Here is a 19,060-nt window from a genome sequence, read left to right as displayed (position 1 = left end):
GACCATTTATTTTGATTGTAGCCCCTATAGAACCATTTTGGTTAAAAGAATTATAATGACGCAATTGAACACAAATTCCACTCGCTGATCAAAAACTACTTAACTTTTCTCGCTCGCCCACAAAGACGCGAAGCAAATCAATCCTTTTCCTCCTCCTTTCACTTGTGTTGAGCAAACTGACCCCAATAGAGTTCAAAATTTTCGATTAAAGGTGCTCCACCAACTTTTTGGACCTTAAAAAAACTAAGGCTCTAAACACAATCCACGTTAGTCCGTAAAGCAAAACATTGTATTCCACGGGAAAAAAAACCTCAAAACAAAATTTCGGAGAAACAATTGTCAGCAGAGTGAGTGGTCTACACCGCAAAAAAACTGACCGTCACAGCATAAACTTACGTCTTCTCAGCCTCTTAGGAACTTAACGCCCTCCAGTCTTCACCTGTTATACCACTCTTGAAGACAAAATCTCTATCGGTTAGACAAAAAAACTATCAGACAAAAATTCGGTAGCACGAGCAATTAAACATACTGTTCCAAATTCAATTTGAGTAAAATGGCAGCACAAAATGAAGGCAACCTTTACAAGACGGCATATGAATAATAAAACATAATTTAGATATAATAATAATAATAATAATAATAATAATAATAATAATAATAATAATAATAATAATAATAATAATAATAATATAACAATATTAACGTCTAGATATACAATATTAACGTCTATTTTAAGCCATTAAGCTAATTTACTTGATTTCAAATGAAGGGCAATTTACAGCTTCAAATGCTTGCAAAACCACTCATACGTTTCCAGGATATTATTAGTTTGAGCCTTCGGGGACGCCAATGGGTGACAGTCATCAGGATACTCATACAAAGCAGTCTCAGCCTTGGAAAATCCCATCAAAGCTTTGTGATATTCCCATCCTTGCGATGCCGGTACTCTTTTATCCTTCAAACCCAAATGAAACTGGGTAGGAGTGACTACTTTGTCAACGTAATTCATAGGGGAATTACTCCAGGCTGTCTTGTAGAACTCAGGAGTATCTATGACGTTGAAGGTAAACAGTTTGGCAGTTGCTTCATAGAAGCACCAATCTGGGATATCACTCACTCCTAGCATCGACCCAATGTTGGTTACCGGATTCCGAACTGAACAAACTTTAAACGTACTGGGATACTGTCCAATCAGATGCAGGGAAAGGAATCCACCATGTGAGCCGCCGGTAACGGCAACCTTTTCTTTGTCGCATTTCCATTCTCCGTCGTTTAATGCAGCTTGTAAGAAATTGAAACAGTCGAGTACGTCGGCCGATCCAGCTTGTCCTGAAAAACAAGACTTGCTGTTGAATCCTGCCGTCAAACGAATTATTATCTTGGGATTTATCCTCTCGTTAATTTAGTTATGAATTAAAGTCCACATGACTGTTTCATAACTTGCAACACAAAATTTGCTCACTAACGACACAAACTACAAGGCCTAAAATGTCATAACTTCTAAACATTAAACATTTTTGCCATTATTTTCACGTGAGAGCGGAAAAAAGTTGCATACTTTATTGTTCCGACCCTTCTTGACTAAAATTGCCCTCAAATGACTAGTGGGAGCTCAAATTTATTGCAGCCTGCTTCAGTCGGGCGGGGGGTAATTAAATTCACAGCTGCTGACACTTATGAATGAGAGAAATTTAGATAAAGCAAAATGAAAGTCAAGGGCATAAAAGTCAATCGAAAAGTCAACAATCGAGCGAAAATTTTGCATAAAAAGACCAACATTAGTTTACAACTGCTTCAAACATCATTCGAGAGCAATTAAAACCGATATCAATCACATTAAAGCCTCTCTGTTTATTGAATCATAAAACTGTTGTGTTTCTTTAGAAGGCCACAAGAAACTTTAAGGCTCCAGCGACATTTAGCTGGTTTTTGGATCTTTTAATTGAAAAGTTATCTGGGTAAATTAGTGATAACATGATCAAGGCACGATGGAGTTATATTTAACAACCCCTATTTTAACATCATGTCTTTTCAAACCGCAAAATTTTCACCCCAACACTACACAACTATCCACAAACCCACCCCTAACACGACTAGCTCTTACCTGGTAACGCTGTCAATGACTCGGATGTGTAACCCAAAGACCCACCATAGTTCGCCAGCACCATATTAAAACCCATCTCTACGAAGAAGGTCACATAGGCCGTAAAAGCATCTACGAAACAAACGTGAGGACCACCATGTAAGAACAAAATGCAGGGTCTGGCCTTGCTCTGGTCCTTTGGTCCTATCAAGTAGTACCCTTTTGTCTCTGATTCTACTTTTTTCACAAAGTATTCGTACAGAGACTTGACGGGAAGCGGGCATTCTATTAATTGATCGGCATCATAATTCATTAGCACCAGTCTTTCAGGCACGGAAAAGGAAGATTTGGCTAATAGTATTTTCCCATCCATATAGTCCAGAACTTTTAAAGTTCCAGACAAAGTTGCCGACATGTCCATGCAAAATGGTTTAGATTCCATGGTTCTGATATTCAAGATCATTGGTTTCACGTCTGCTTTGTCGTTCATATTGAAACAAAAACTTGATCCATCTATCCACGGATGTTGTGGAACCGACTCGACTGCATGTTTTCCGGAAATTTGAACTTCTAATGTTTTTGTATCAATTTTCACGAAAGATTTGAACTGAACATGCGCTCCGAGCGGATCACTGGCCAATGCAATTATAGCACTTGAATCAGGTGAGGCTAATATGGCACTGAAGCATCTATTCCCAAGGTTCTGGGAAGCACAAATTACATTTTTAGCTTCCAAGTCCGCGATGAAAACTTCACTTTCTCTGTTATTACAGTAGATCAGACCCAATTTGTACGGTTTCGGTTTGTAACCAATCACTGCAATTTTGCAATCTGATAGCCAGATAGGGTTGAAATAAGACACGTTAAGGTCCAGAAAGTCGAGGACTGTAACTTCTCCATTTTGGGTGTTGAGCACACAAGGTACTGTTGATGTTACGTCATCAAACTGTTCGCCCCATGAGTCTCTCTTCTCGAACTCGTTTCGACCACTTTCTGCTTCACCCTGGAAACAAATTGCTTTAAACATCATCACTTTACTTGGCGTGCCTCTACCAAAATTCAAACAACCCGATATTGAACGAAGAGGAAAATAGTACTACTTGGAGCTGCATGGGTCAATTTTTTCATTGGATATTGATGAAACCTAAGTTTTTTCAGTGATTTTGAAAATCACGGCTAAATAAGAAGTCGTTCAAAGTTCCAGCCGAGGTTTTTCAATAAATTTTTTGGTGCAATAATAAATTTATAGGTCTCTCTGCTCCAAAGATTTTCCACCAAAAGACTACGATTTTCCACCAAAAGACTTTGTTGGAAAAGCGTAGTCATTCGATTCGTAAATTCCAAAATATTACCTCTTCTGTACGTACTAAATCACCCAGTGCTCTAAAAGAAGCCCAGTACAAAAGTATAATAATGTAAACGCATTTAGCTATTATAGTGAAATTACCTTTCCAAAATATAAGTACTTTTCGGCCCTCTTTCTCTCAGCAATGTAGAGAATCTGTGCATTGTCTTTCCCACCCAGTGAGAGTCCACCCATCCCACTGAACTGAGCACCACTCACAATCTGTTCATGCTTCTTCAGCAGTGTAGTGTTGAACACATCGACCAGACCACAGCGAGAACTCCAAAGCTCGAGATAGTCAGTCTTTTCGCCATTGGCCTTAAAGCAAATCGAGAACATCAGATTAAATTGAGATAAAAGCACGCTTGCGCACAAATTAAAACAGTAAATTGCACATTAAAACGAAATAATTGGATAAAGTCATGCCAATTGCTGCTATCCAATTCCAAGCCTCAATTATCAGGGTAGATGATCAAACTCAAATTGAATACTTTGAATAATGAAAGGTCATTTTGTGTACTTCTGACCTAAAATTTCTAAGTGTAACTGAGATAAACAGTACTGATAAGATTACCAACAGCTATGTTTGAGAGCAACAAAAAAAAACATAACTGTCTACGGTCGGACGAATTGCTCTCAAGCGACTGGCAGGCGGGGGATCAGTTAAAATCTGTTTCACCATTGGGGGGATTACCTTCTGGTCTTCAAATAATTTAAGCGGGCTAATCTTACAACACTACAAGACTTAAATTGAAAAACAAAATCCATATCAGCGCAATTTTATTTGACTTTGATCATTGAAGTGCCACCGATTAAGTAAAGCTGCTAGTAGTCGAGCGGGACAAGTCAATAAAAAGTGGTCAGAAGAAAAAACCGCTAGAAGAAAAATGGTCAAAAAAAATGCATTGAAAAAGACCAACATGACAAAAAATAGTTGCTACAAGCTCCCTTCCCTGCAGCTAACAACTTTTTTTTAAAAAATGAAACATTTCAAGTGTCAACTGTATAAAATGGAAAAATTATACGGGAAACCGTCTTCAGATTTTGTCAAACAAAAATCAGTGACATATCAACAACTCACAATGTACTAGTGAGGATGTAAACAGATCAATCCAATCTAGGACTAACGGACAGGAGACATTTAACACTTTGATAATGTGTAGATGACTGAATAAGGGTTGGCTTTAGTAGTTAACTTAAGCTTAGGGATAGTGAGTATCTTCACCAGGTCAGGAGGCGAGCAAATTGTGCGTGTTTGTGTTCGAGCTTGAAAAAAAACAATTCTGTTCAACAAAGAATTTAGAGTCAAGAAATATAATTTTGGGACGAAAAAGTGAATTTGTCAAATTAAATGTTTTGTAGTTTTAAGCTTCTTTTAGTTTTAATACAGGAGTGATGGCAGGGAAAGAAGAACTCGGTCAAGCAAAAAATACCGAAGGACTAATATAATTGCTATAAACTTTGTTTGAGAGCAATTGATAAAGATCTTTGATGCTTCGGCCCCCGTGTTTTTATGGTCCTCACAAACTGAGTTGCTATCTAGCATGTTAATTACGTTAAAACAAATTGCATGTTCACAAGAGGCTTAAAAATTATATGCCGACTCAGCTGGGGGCTAAAACACATTAGATCCGGTAATTGTATGGCGAGAAATGTTCACGGAGGAGGTAGCAAATATCTCCCACTTACATTACGATCACGTTCAGTCAGTCAGAAAAATTAAATGATCGATGTTACCTTCCGTAAATAATATACGTATCTCGACGTTTTTCGAGTGACATTTGCACTTTGAAAACCTGGCTTAGAAAGGTAGTTCCTAGCTAAAAGCCAATGACTTTGATGGGCTTTTCTAGACTTTCCTATATACATTGCCATGGTTTAAAACCGCCATTTTAAAACCTGCTCAGTGTGTGATTCAAACAAGACTCGTGTTAAAGTCACTTCGAAATTCTGGCTTATTTCTAGATCCGCTAAGCCGTTGTCGATTAATCGCAGATTTTCTCTGACTTCATTACAGTAACGTAACCAATCGGTCTTGAGTTTTCCGGTCATTTCCGCAAATTGTGCTCGAAAGTATTTTTTCACCTTCGACAGGATATCTGTTAGATATAATATCAACCTACCTCAGCTACAGAATGTACTACATATGTAGATCCATCAACTGAAAATGTCTGCGCTTTTGTCGCTTCTTGACAAGTCCGACTAACAAAATTCAGACTCTTTCCATCCGGTCCAACTAAGTATGTTTCCACAATTCCCCTGTTCTGCAATTTGACAGCATCGATAAAACTGGAGAAACTGATTATGGTCGTTTTGTTCGATTCTAGCTGACACAATTTTGCTGTTTTGGAAACTGTCGCATTTTTGAGCGTCTCTTTTAAAACACCATCCGCCATCTTTCAATTCGCAATTTTTAGCGATTAGTTTTGCATAAACTTGATGATAATAACTAAAATTTGAACAAGTTATATTCAGAAATATTTAACTAGGTGACGTTTTCAAATGTGAATCAAAGTATCCTTTGACTTTTAATAATTGCCGCCTTAAAACCACGCATTAATTTTGACTTTTAAAAGCCATTTTATTTTGGTAAATGAATCTGCTCTAAAGGTTAGCTTTATTCTTCAAATGAAGGGGTAAAACTTGACAAGTATCGTTTTAATTTTCTGAGAGAGTGTAAATCCTAACTTCGCTTAAACCTCCTTCAAATCGTTTACTGAACTATCAAGGCGGAAAATCAAGCGAATATGCAATAAAGGCAGCAATAGATCCACCATTATCTAAAGAGACGTTTCAATATCTCAAAAAGACCAGTTAAACTTGTTATCTCTACAAAACAATCCTTGCACAATGGGCAGTCGCTAACATTTGAAGTCTCTCTATTACTTTAAAGAACGATATCGCAATTGTTCGTATTTTGTCTCCGCTTCAAAATTGTCAAACCTCACAATCAAAGATTTCTCGCATCACTCAAGTTAAATTTTAGGTGAAACAGAAATCGCTTACATCAGAATGTGCCCAATACCTGAACACCCACCCCACTACAAAATTTACCCAACGTTACAAGTTACCCACTGCCAAAACAAACCACCCACAACCTTCCAACTTTTGCCAACTTAGTTTAATGATATTTCACGAATGCTCAGATTCGGATGATGTAGCATCTTCCAGTGCTACTGATAATTTTTGCAATGCCTCTCGGGGCTAACTAACGTTCTACTTGTCACAGTTTCATTCAAAATTCTGCCAAGCTACAACAACGGGGTTTGAGGCAAAAAAATGATCTCTAGAAAATAAAGTTGAAGTGATTTCGCAATGCTTTCAATGCTATCAATTGTCGGCCGGTTATAGTAACAACAAAAAAGTTACTGCATACACTTCAACTTTTTTCTCTATATATATATGGCTGATAAATAAATGAAGTAACTTTCATAATTTTCCTTTCTATTAACGGCCTGGAATTCGTTAGCTCTCGATAGCAAAGCAAAACACTGCAGAAATCAAAACCCTTTGTCTCTAACCCCGTTCTAAAAAATTTTGAAATTGTGGTGATAACTAGAACAAAAGTTAGCCCAGAGAAGCACAGTAAAAATTAGGAGTAACTAACTAGCACTAGAAGATGCCGCACCACCCCACTCTAAACACTCGTGACCAATCGTTAAATTAAATTGGGTATTCATAAACTATATGCATTTTTGGATTTGCTTTTTTTTAGCGCACAACGTATTCTGGATTCAAGTTAATTGTCATGAAACTATAGAAATCAACTAGAGCCCTCAGAAAATTAAGAAACTGCGCCATTAATTACAGTTGAATAAAAACTCAACCAGCTAAAACAGTTAATAACAGTACGTGACAACCTACAACGCGGTTATTTATCGCTATCAAGAAATAATGGAACTCCGAGACGAAGCCGTTGTTGAACATCCCCGAGAGGATAATAACAACCGTGTTGCAGTGTTTGTAAGATAGTCTCGTTCCGTTTACAACTATTGGATACAAAATAAGAACCTTTACAAAACTGCGCGATAAGGTAGTCGTTTTTGATATTGTTCTATTATTCTTCTGTTGTTATTATGCAACACTGCTCAAATCATTGATTTTTTTTTTAAAAAAAATAATTGATAAGCGAGTACTCGCGTCTGTTCTTTTACTCAATTAGGGATCAACTTTGGTGAAACATCAGCAAAAATCTCCTAGTTGAAACAATTCAGCATTTTTAGCTTAAAATTCATTTAATTGTTTTTTAAATGTATTTAAAAATGATAGTACAATTTTTGCCTCATACCTCTTTGAAATTAATCAATCGTTCGTTTCAAGTATCAATAGACAAAACTTCCCAAAATCAAACATATCCGGCAGATTGCCGGAAAGTAGCCGCCGTTGAATCCCATAACCAAGATTGAGATTGAAATAAGAGAAAAATTTAATTAAAAAAATGATTTTAGAACACAAACAATTTTAAAGTGTGAACTATTTTGATGTCATTGTTGAGCTGAACATACTCCTGTTTCGCAGTGAGATGACACAGGGGCTAGTATCAATACCAATAAGCATTAGAGATGGTAACTAAGAACAAAGTTCGAGTAACGGACATCTAAAATTGGGCTTTATGGGTATATCCCGTTTATTTCTCGAATGGTTTTTTGATACTGACTCTGTTCATTTTCAATTGCTTTGCTGAGCAACTGCTGTCTAAAAACACTTTTAGCAGAATGAGAGAGTGAAGCTAGCCTAGAGAAGTCAAAAAGAATTCACGCAAAATGTTAAACAAGCTGTGAACTAAGGTAAAGCAAAGAAATTTTAGTACGACAAGTAGAAAAAAGGAGCGCTATAATAGCCGGCTGAGAAGCAAAGGCGGCTATTAATAATAGTTGCTCAGAAAGAGGGCAACCATGCCAATTTGTCTAAACCAAACATATCGTGAAGTGGGCGACCACGATCCTACGAAAGACCGTGAAGTGGGCGACAACGATCCTACGAAAGCTCAAAGAAAACTTGTTAGGAGACTTAATACCCTCGGGCTTTGCCCCTTTTATCACATTTCTTTTGACGAAAAGTCAAATCACACAAGCGAGTAAAAGAGTAGTTTAGAAGAAAATGGCAAAAATTTTGCATTAAAAAGCACAAATTACTAGAATAATAGCTTCAAACTTCGTTCGAGCGAAATCAATAAATAAAACCTAAACCAAATAACGTCAGAGAAACTGCTCTCGAAACACAGGCGAGGCAACTTCATTCCAAGGAGGCCATAGCAATGATAAACCTTTCTTTATGAGTGAAAAAAATCCGACTCGGGAGAGATTCCAATCCCTGACCTCCTGCATCCTAGTCTGAAGCACTTACCACTCGGCTTTCCAATCGATTTTATTTCTACAACGCATACTTAATTTCTCATTGAAAGCAATTTAGGTCAAGCAAAAGATCAAGAAGTTAAGCGTGAAAAAGTCACTTAAGTGACATCAAAAAATGTTCTAGAAGAAAACAGCCATGCAAAAATTTTGCATTAAAAAACACTAATGCAGTTACAATAAATGCTTCAAATGTCGTTCGTGAGCAATTAATAATAATTAACATTGATAAAGAAAACCAAACTTTATTTGAGGGTAAATTACAAAGCATGAATTCTGATAATTTGATTTATCGTATCTTTAAAAGTTAGAAATATATTTGATAACAATATTTTCGGTTGTCACATTCACAGTTCTGACTAACTGGTATAACTAAAATGACAAGAATTGAACAAATTATTAAGAGCAATGAAAATGAGCAGCAAATTCATATTTATCTTTCAGATCAGCGCCACAAAGATTGCAACTAAAAGGGTTTTTGAACCCGTGTGACCCTCTGTGCACTGTAAAGAGTACTTTGTCTCTAAATGTTATATCGCAATGCACACACGTATACTCTTGAACTGATTCCTTAGTTGTTCCCTCAGACGAAGAAATCTGATCATCCGAACCCGCCTCTGGTTGTTTCTTTTCGCTGCCGACTTCTAGTTTAGATACATTTGACGTTTCAGTTTCATTGGATGCTGACGAAGTTTTCTTAATTGAAGAACTTTCAATTGTTTCTTCCGATTGACCACCGCTTGTAGAAGGACTGTTATCGCTGTTTGTGACGTCAATGTTCATCCCTCCGTCGTTATCATCAGCGCAACGTGATTCTTTTTCTAAATGTATTGATAGGTACATTTCATTAGATTATTGAATACATCAATTTGTACACTTCTATGAATTATGGTCTACTTCCATTTCTTATATTCTTCGTAGCTCAGGACGCTACCCAATTGCACACTGAGACGCGATCGTTTTTTTAAAGATACTTCAAAGACACTTTAAAGATTTCAAATGTACAATTACTGCATATCCAAAAATCAACCCGAAAGAAAATCTGACCACAGATGCGAGCACAATGGAAGAGCAAAAAGCTTGAGCGCAATAGTTTTTCTCGCGTCAAAAACAGCGAGCAAACAGAAAACCTACCGAGAACAATCAAAAGTCGGGAATAACGGTTGTTCCTGAAAAAACAAATGGAAGAATATACAGTACATTTAACCAAATATTGGCAATCTTTTGCAATCGACACTTTGTAATGACTAACTGACAATTAAAGATCAAATTGATTAAAAGTTCCGATGGTATATCAGCAGAACATTTTCAGCTTTGTCCCAAAAAATGCTATCCAACTCTCGCAGCCCCGTTTTCCAAATACGCAATTTATTTTTCTCAATATTGTCTGGTTACAAGAGTATCATCTTTATCGCATATGTAACTCAAGATTTCATAATCAACAATAATGCTTTGAGTAAACTGAAACGAAGGAGAGCTCTTTTTCTGTTCATGAAACCATTCAAGCTGGTTTAGCTTGATTAATTTTTGCGACCCCACCTTAGTGGGGGAATTAACTGTATGATCAACTGATTTTTTGTTCACTTTTGACAGTTCGATGTATTGAGTTGTGAGTGCTATCATTAGAAAGCCTGTCAAGCGTAGAACATTAATTTAAAAGATTTTATAAACTTAGCTTCCTCCGAAGAGTTATCCAGGTTTATTGTTTTGTAGGCATTCGCTTGATTTCTTTTGTTCACGTTTTCCGTAATTTTTGCTCAAATTTGCTTTGAAAAAGCCATTGTTAAAGATAGTAAGATTGGTTTTACCTTTAGAGAGAGAGAGAGAGAGAGAGAGAGAAATGAGTTGCTGACTTCTCTAGCAAACATTGTGGCTAATTTTGAAAACCCGATTTCTTTGCGAAACACACCAAATATAGTGTTTCGCCCACTTAGTCCAATTTCAACGGAAAAATAGACAAAAAAAACTGCTGAAACAACCTTCGTTTACTCATATTAGGGCCACTTTTACCTCCGTTTTCTATAAAAATGTGCTTGGACAACAAATTTGCTGGCTTTCGCTGACCTAAAATATTGTTTATCCATAAAGGTTAAATTAATGGCAGGGCAGGTCCAAAGGAGTCCCCCAAAGAACATATATTATGTTTTAGGGAATCGCCCATGGTCTATACAGTTTCTACAGCCAGTTGGCGTCCTAAATAGGAGGAACCTATCTAACGTTTTGAGTTCATACCTAAAGGCTCTTATGTCTTTAAAAACAATTCTTTTAAGATATTAGTGAACTTTTCAACTTTGCAATCCTTTAAACCTTATTTCTGTCAACCTGTAGCTTAGTATCATTAACAATATCTCGTCCCATCATCCTTCTAATGGAACAAATATTACTCTATATAGCGGTTTTTTATGTAAAAACTCTTCAAATAAAGTAATCAGTAATGACGGAACATAGTTGTTTAAAAATCTGAGAAATTTTAAACTTTATAAGTTCTTCAATCTTATTTCTATGTCTGTCTCATTTGGTAGACAATTAAGACGAAACATGGATGAGCTGGGTCATTGAGAGCAAACGCTCATTACCGAGGTTCTTTCCTGATTAGTGATAAATAGAAGCTAAAATTATTTTATCTATGGTTGATATTTCTTTCTATGGATTCTAGAATGAGCTTCACGCATAGAAAATTCATTATTATATGTAAGAATTGACCTAATGGTACCACATTAAAAACTGAATTTTTAAAAGCTGACATTTTAATGGTACCTCATTAAAAGCGTGGCTATACTTGCTCTCGTCGACATGCTTGAAGATCAAAACTTGACCCATATATGGTGCACAGATGACACCAATGTGGCCGGTAGCCTTGAATCACTATAAAAAAGCTCAATAAGCTCTATGAACCAGGCGGTTTATTTGGTTATAATGTAATCAAATCTCATCTCATTACAAAACCGTTTGTTCAGAAGATCAAAAAAAATTGTAGGGATTAGATAATGATGTTATTGAAGGTCATCGTGATCTGGGTTCAGTTATTGGTTCTGATAAAAAGCTGCAACAATTTTACGAAAGAAAAGTCAATGAACTACTCTAACATGAAACTTAAGAAACTCGACATATATAGTAAGGTGTCCCCTCAGAATGTTTTCCCTCTTCCGGTTAAAGACGGCTGCCTAAGCATTCTCCTACGTGCAGACCGGGCAGACGAATATGAACTGTCTATTCGGATATGTAAAATGATACCAAATCAAAACACTGTAGATGCAGACTTCCATCAGAAAATCATTCAGAAATGCAGAAAAGAAAAGCAGGAACAGGCTCGAGAGATAACGTTAGCGTTGAAAGATCTGATTAATAATAAAGATGCTAATTCATGCTCGTTAAACGCACTTGCATTAGAAAATATATCATTTCGATTGAACCAAGGGGGAGTTTAGAGATGGGATTGCCCTTAGATATGGAAGAAATCCCGTAAAATTGCCATCAACATGCGCATGAGGAGAAATTTTTAATGTAGCGCATGCTGTTCATTGCCCAAAAGGTGGCAATAGACACATCAGACACAATGAAGTCCTCGACTCTTGGCAACCTGCTAAATGAGGTCTGTGATGATGCCGAAGTAGAGCACAGTCTTCAATTTGCAAGGTGAAACCTTCGCAAATTGAAGCACAACTACTGATTACGACGCTCGACTAGATATCAAAGCTAATGGTTTCTTCGAATTATGTTTCAGCAGAACATTATTTGAGGTCAAAGTGTTTAATCCTTATGCTATGAGTTGCCCAAGAAGCATATCGGATTCCAAAAATATCACGAGTCCATCTAGAAGCTGAAAAACGAGCAAAAGATAATCGAAGTCGAGAAAGCCATTTTCTGTCTGTTAATCTTCTCATGTACAGGAGGGTTGTCGGGGAGGTGAGTTGGGGGGGGGGGGGGGGGGGTTGGGTGGTGAGGCGTCTGTAATGACCTTCCGACCCTGAGTAGCACGTCCAAAGTTCAAGTCATGAACAAATTTGCTTCAGCTAAAAAAACCATGGCTAACAGAAAACCGGAAACCAACTCGAAAAACCTCTAATTCTACCTGACCCAAATCAGAAATAGCAAAAGGAAAATAAATGCCTAAGAGTATAGAAAGTGTTTTTAAAAACTAATAACTCGATTTTAGTTCAGGTGTTTGGGGTCGGGCTAGGCAGGTGGAGTGAAAGGGAGATTTGAGAGCTTCGTTTCGAGCAATTAAAACAGTGGACAATTAAAAGTTGATGAAATAACAGAAAACAAAAATTTTATAAACCATTTTTCAAACACTGGACAGTTTGAAAACACCGAGTTGACGCAGTTTTTAAATAGGCGCAGTTTCAAACACCGAGTTGACGCAGTTTCAAACACCGAGTTGACGCAGTTTTTAAATAGGCTAAAATCAAGCTAGAACGAAACTTAAAGTCAGACATTAAAAATCTGGGTAACTCACACAAAATATGAAAAACATGACGCTAAAGAAAATTCTCTGGAACATTGCCTTTGAAAGTAGTTACCTGTAGGTTTCTCATTTTCAGTTTGTGTTTCTGCATTGCAGGCAACTGAATCTATGCACATTTCCATCTCAACCGCTGCACTGGCACAAGCCTGCGTTTCCATCGTAACCTCTCGATCATCAGATGGTTTGCCGTCAGAAAAGCTCTTACTACTAGTAGCTCCTCCGTTAGTATCGCAGAGTTTGGCTATCACTGATTTACTGAATACTGGTCGTTGCACGTCTTCGACCAGAGGCAAACTTCGAGATTTTCCACGCGAGGAAAAATGAGAATTAGACGCAACTTCTGTTTCCAGCAGTGCAGCCTCTTTTAAGGCATCGTGAAGACTGCTAACATGCGCCGCTGAATTAAAACCACTCGACTGTTCACTTTGCTCTTTCACAGGCGAGACCGATATTCCACTAAAATGAAGGCTAAGGTGGTCCAGGTACTGCGAATTGCCTTCGAACACTTCATTGCAAATCTGGCATTGCCTCTCATAATGGTTCATTTGTAATAAATGCGATTGCAAAGCTCGTCTCGAAGGCGCAGAGAAATGACATTTTGTGCAGAGGAACAATTGCGTTTGCACGAGATTCGTGTGCTTTCGTTTGACATGAATGCTTAAGTTCGAAAACTTGTCGGCAGTGAATTTGCAGTGCGGGCACACTAACGCCATCGAACGAGTAGACGTAGTTTGAACGTTATTGAGCTGCGCATTTAAACTCATGTTTGTTAAATGCAATCTAAATCTTTTCGCCCGCGATGAAACGCTGTACTTTCTTCGTACTCGACCTGAGCGTACCAATTTTCTATGAATAGACTCGGGACCAATTTCGTTTGCCTGTTGATGCCGACGAATATGGGACTGAAAGGTACGAAAACTAAAAGTGGAAAACTTGCCACAAATTTGGCAATTCAGTTTGGCAGCAGCCAATTTTGCTTGCATCTGCTGTTCAACTGATTGCGTCGATGCAGGTCCAATTTCGATTACATCCATTTCTTGATAAGGCGACTGGCCTAATTCACCTGCCATTATTTCTAAAATAAATGGCACAGCACTCTAAACCCAACAGAGCTGATCCCCTGTTCGTACAACTAAATTCAATTAAACCTCAGTTGTATGAAGAGCTTATAACAAGGGCATGCATATTTTTTGATCATATCAAAGTTCTCCACTAGCAATGGCGATGTTTGGTATAAGCATTCTGCCTGATATCAATGCTCTCTCTCATTAAGATATCATGCAGAAAGGGCATGCTGGCATACTAAGGATCTCTTTTGTCATTGCGTAACATTTTTGATAGTCTCAAAAAACACGAATCCATGTTTGGATACCCAGTGAATGCCCCTAAAAATCATTTTATTACAAAACCCACATCTAAAAGAGAAAGCGGTTGAACTATTTCGCGGCACTGTAATGTTACGCAAAGACTTGAATTATAAATGCCGCTAATGATTAACAAACATGAAAGAAACAAAAAGAGCAAACTGAATGGCAATGAATGCGACACGGTTGAAGCGAAGAAGGAAAGCAAATGGACACAATTCTAATGAGCGCGCAGCAGCACCAGCTATGAAAAGAATAAGTTATCTATGCAGTCTAAGGTCAACATGAGATAATTTAGACGTCGTTTTGGCATTGAAAGCGAAGACTGTCGTCATTAGAGAACATATGGTTGCAATTAATTAAAATTTGAGACAATTAGGATGTGAACTCTGTGTTGAAGATTTCTATACTGATGTCATCTGCCATTTTGGACTTTGACCTCTACGATGACCAATGACATTCGAGTTGATTGCGAAAATTTTATGAAAGAGAGTGCATTCAAAGCAATGAAATATAATAGTAAAAGGAATGAAAAACAAAAAAAAATCCAAAACTGTGAAAAATTGAGAAAAATTTCGTTTAATTTATAGACGTCAAATTTTGTATATCCACCATTAAAATGTTAAAACCTAACCAATAAAATGTTAAAACTTCCTGAACTGACGATGCTAGTTATAGCTAAAACGTGTTTTCATTAATTAATTATTTTTTACTTAGTCCTTTTAACAAATTTGACCGCTACCATCCACAAAATTATCAAATCCAGCACTTTAGAAGACTCGGGCTGACACGGGTACGGATAAAATTAACGACTACTGGGTATCGTTCGCTTGATTTTTGGGCTATGAAGAAGCAAAGCGTCTGATGGGTTTGTGTGTGATCGGGCTTGCTCCACGTCTAGTGGCAGAAGTCAACGGCGAAAAGGATCCATGTTCAATGTCCATAATTCTGTCTTGATTTTCAAAGCGTTTTAAATTTTCATGTGTTAACTATGCCTTTTTAGTGCCTTTTTGTGGGAGCATAGGGTTTGAAAATCTTTATGTCATTGAGGGAGCACACAAAACAGCTGCCCCAGTTTCTTTCGCAGAATACTCTTGCCTCATCTTCGGTTTAGGTAGAGTTTGTAAAAATTCCGTTGACGAGAGGCTGCATATGTGGTGCGACTTTGTTGCGGCCGATCACGTCTTTCATTTTGCCCGATAATCGGGTGAAAAAATATGTACTGAAAACCTTGGGTTTCAAGGTTAAAGATTTAGTTTACAACTTGATTTATTACCTGATTAAGGGCTGACACAAGGTTGCTATGTGTCACAAACGAAAATAGACCTGCGATTAGACAAAGCTCGGTCTTCGTGCGAATTCAACGAAACTGATGTGTCTTTGTTGATTTGGTTAATTTACCACGATGATAGAACCGATATTGGGTACCGATCAAAACGAGGATTATATTCATTCATTGAACACCAAACTTACCATCAGAGCTAACCACTCTATTAAAACTTAGTTTGTTTAAACCAACTTTTCTTAACCATATTCTATGTAACAATTTAACTTCTAACTTTGCATTTTAACCAAGTACCACGCTCAATTAGCCAAACACAAAGTAATGCGCACGGGCGGCTAAAATACTGTCGGGCAGTGTAGGGCACTAAGAAATGCGAACCACAGAAAAATTTGAAATCCCATCCTTACTGGATAAAGTGTGTGTCGCGGAATTCCGATTTTCTGAGCCAGAGTCCGTGCTTTTTGATTGGCAAAACGTCTAGCCAGGAGGAGGCTCTTTTCTACCTTGCAAGTTTCAGGACCTATGAGAGGTCAGGATTGGTTGCATCAATATTTTGCTTTTGCTTCTGCATTTCTGTTTTCAGGTGGTCTATGCGTATATTTTTTTCTAATTTTGTCTTTTTTTAAGAATTATGAGGTCAAACGATGCGTCGTCGAGTTGTGCTGAAAAATTCTGGGAGTCTGAATATTTTCTGAAACAGTCATCTGGTTGATTGTTGGTTGATTGCCAGCCCACGGTTTCTGACGGGGAGAGAGAATACCCATCTCGTTATCTCGCCTGGACCATCTCGGTTCTTCATGAATTGGATGAGCTTTTTGCTGATGATTGCTTCAGCATGATAAAGATAGTCTGTTGTTTTGGGTATAATTCTGGACAGAAACGTCATTTTGTTTTGAAGTCCTTTGACGTAGCATTGATAGGCTGCGTGAGTTGATGACTTGCTAAGGTTTGAAGGTTTTCGAATTTACTTCGTGTAGTCGTTGATTTTGGGATTCTTCATATCCTCGTCACTGCCAGTAACTGATCCGAGAATTCTCTCAACGTTGATATTTTGGACTTTGCAAAAAGATTTTTGGATTTTTTGTCGGCCGATGGTTTGACAATTATCTAAAACTTTGGCGCGTTTTTGTGATAGCCAAAACTAGGACCCTGATTGGAAAGATGGTCGAAGAGTTCGTGAAATTGCTGGAGTAACACGACTGCATTGCCGTCGTCAGCGTACAAAATTTGTAGGGTCCTTGACGTCTGCAGTTTCAGCATTAGAGGTTTTATTGCAACTCCGTACATTAGTGGCTAGTGGGTCTCCTTGAGTGCAACCTTTGCAAAACAAGACTGCTTTTTTGTCAACGAAAATGTTGCTTGGTGTCTGGTAGGAATTTGTAAGAGGCATGTTGAAAGAAAGTCACATTCTGCAATTTCCGAGGGGAGTTGTTCTGTTTAGTAGATTGAAGCCATTAGTAGCATCTATTAGCAGAACAGCTTCACAGTTCATATTTTTATTTTCTCTATGCAGAGCATGGATTGCGCATTTGAATCCTGCGGTCTGGCCAAGGCAACGCTGCATGTTACCTCAAATCTTTGGAGCTCTGCGCCTGGACAGTTTGAGATCCATCGTCCAAAATTTCGGCGCAGAACTTCCCCTATCTCAAGTCTGGACATTTGTCAAGTGGGATCAGTCGCCTGAACATTTGTCAAGTGGTATCAGTCTGCTGTTATTGTACGCTTCTAATCAATTACTGGGCAAACTTCAGTCGCTATTCTGTAGGCTAGTTTTGCTACTGTCCTGTGGAATTTGATTGAGGCATTGTCGAATGAGTTCAGGTGTCTTCTCCGTTGACAAGAGTCCAAACCAGAACGTCCATGCGACCTTTTCGTCTTTTGATGAGCTGCTCCTTCAATTGCGTTATCATCAACTTTTTCACAGACTGAGGTGTGAAAGGGCAAAGAGTTAGCTTTCTTGCGGCAAACAAAGCATGAAGTATTTAGCCGCTGGCTTTCGGGGCTTACTCGGCTAGATTTTCTGCAACAGTTTTGTCCCCAATTTTGTCTGTTAGTGACAAAACTTTGCCTTTTGCATCATTTTCGGGTGTTCTGATGCCGTTGCCAATTTTGCCGTCTGTCATGAATTCGGTAAAGCTCTTGACAGATTGCGACTGGCGTTCTGCTCCACTGCTCTTCGGAACTTAGAGAGCTTTTGCTTCAGTAAACAGTTCATCTGGTTTGCTTTAATTCCACAGCTGAAGTCTTCGAAGAACGGTTTTGTTGACTGAGTCAGTGGCTTTTTCGATCGCCCCAGAATCAGGCGATTTGACAATAGAGTTGCTGTTTTTGCACTTATTGAGTCTGATGAACTTCGGTTTCGATTGGATATTTTCGAGATAAACATTGAGAGCTTGTCACAAGCGGAAGATGGGAAGTTGTTCAGGAATTTGAGGTTTTATTTGTCGTTGTTAGTGGTTTTCTGGGTGGTATTGGGTCGGATTGTTGGTTGTTTGAAAAAAAATAGGGCATAGGTTCGCCGCTATGTCTGATTCTGGTTCTCGGACCCCTGAGTGGAAGCGTCTGCCACAAGGTTTTTGTGAAACTTCACGGAGACAACGAAGCTATTTCGGGGACTTGCGGGCCTAAAACAACAGCAATTGCAGGTCTATCGATGTCGTCTTTGCTCAGCTATAAGGTGGAACCATTTATGGCACAATCTGCATTGTACACTGAATGAATTGTGGTGGATAAATTGTTTGCAGCAAAAACAAGTTCATTTCGTCATGATAGTGTAACAATAGAGTTGAGAAAGGCTATAAAGACTGCTAGTTTCACAAATAAATTTTCACAGATAGATTCACAAATAGACTGTCAGTGTGGGATAATGAGCCGCAAGGAAGGGCTTAGAACATTAACAGAAACTGAAAAATTAAAGTGTTATGTTCAATATGTTCAATTTAGAGTGTTATGTTCAATAGTGGGATCAACTGCATCCTTCGCCGAATACCTAAAAGACTGAAAGTAAACACAGAGACCAAATGTGTAGAAAAATTTGATTAGTTAAACTAAAATCAACTCTGAATTCTAAAACAAACGTTCTCAAAATATACGCTCATCGTCAGGTTAAAATTGTTTCACAAAATTATCCAGGATAAAATGAAGAACTATTTACAACTGTCTGA

General features: G+C 38.0%; 2 protein-coding genes across 2 annotated transcripts; both read right to left on the bottom strand.

Annotated features, from left to right (window-relative positions):
• Window positions 1-519: 519 nt before the first annotated feature.
• Window positions 520-9,045, bottom strand: LOC142353495 (acylamino-acid-releasing enzyme-like). Its single transcript, XM_075405748.1, has 5 exons — window positions 8,958-9,045; window positions 5,552-5,877; window positions 3,531-3,746; window positions 2,105-3,086; window positions 520-1,329 (listed from the first exon to the last, which is right to left on the bottom strand). Exons 2-5 carry the CDS (start codon window positions 5,822-5,824, stop codon window positions 776-778), a joined length of 2,025 nt encoding a protein of 674 aa, XP_075261863.1. The 5' UTR covers window positions 5,825-5,877; window positions 8,958-9,045; the 3' UTR covers window positions 520-775.
• LOC142353496 (uncharacterized) lies at window positions 9,023-14,319 on the bottom strand. Its single transcript, XM_075405749.1, has 2 exons — window positions 13,303-14,319; window positions 9,023-9,600 (listed from the first exon to the last, which is right to left on the bottom strand). The coding sequence occupies exons 1-2, from the start codon at window positions 14,315-14,317 to the stop codon at window positions 9,179-9,181; spliced, it is 1,437 nt and encodes a 478-aa protein (XP_075261864.1). The 5' UTR covers window positions 14,318-14,319; the 3' UTR covers window positions 9,023-9,178.
• Window positions 14,320-19,060: the final 4,741 nt, after the last annotated feature.

This window comes from Convolutriloba macropyga, chromosome 14 (genome assembly GCF_964194025.1).
Source record: "Convolutriloba macropyga chromosome 14, txConMacr16.3, whole genome shotgun sequence".
Taxonomy (NCBI): Eukaryota; Metazoa; Xenacoelomorpha; order Acoela; family Convolutidae; genus Convolutriloba; species Convolutriloba macropyga.
The sequence above is the reverse complement of the archived record's forward strand: the minus strand, read 5'-3'. Positions and strand labels throughout refer to the sequence as shown.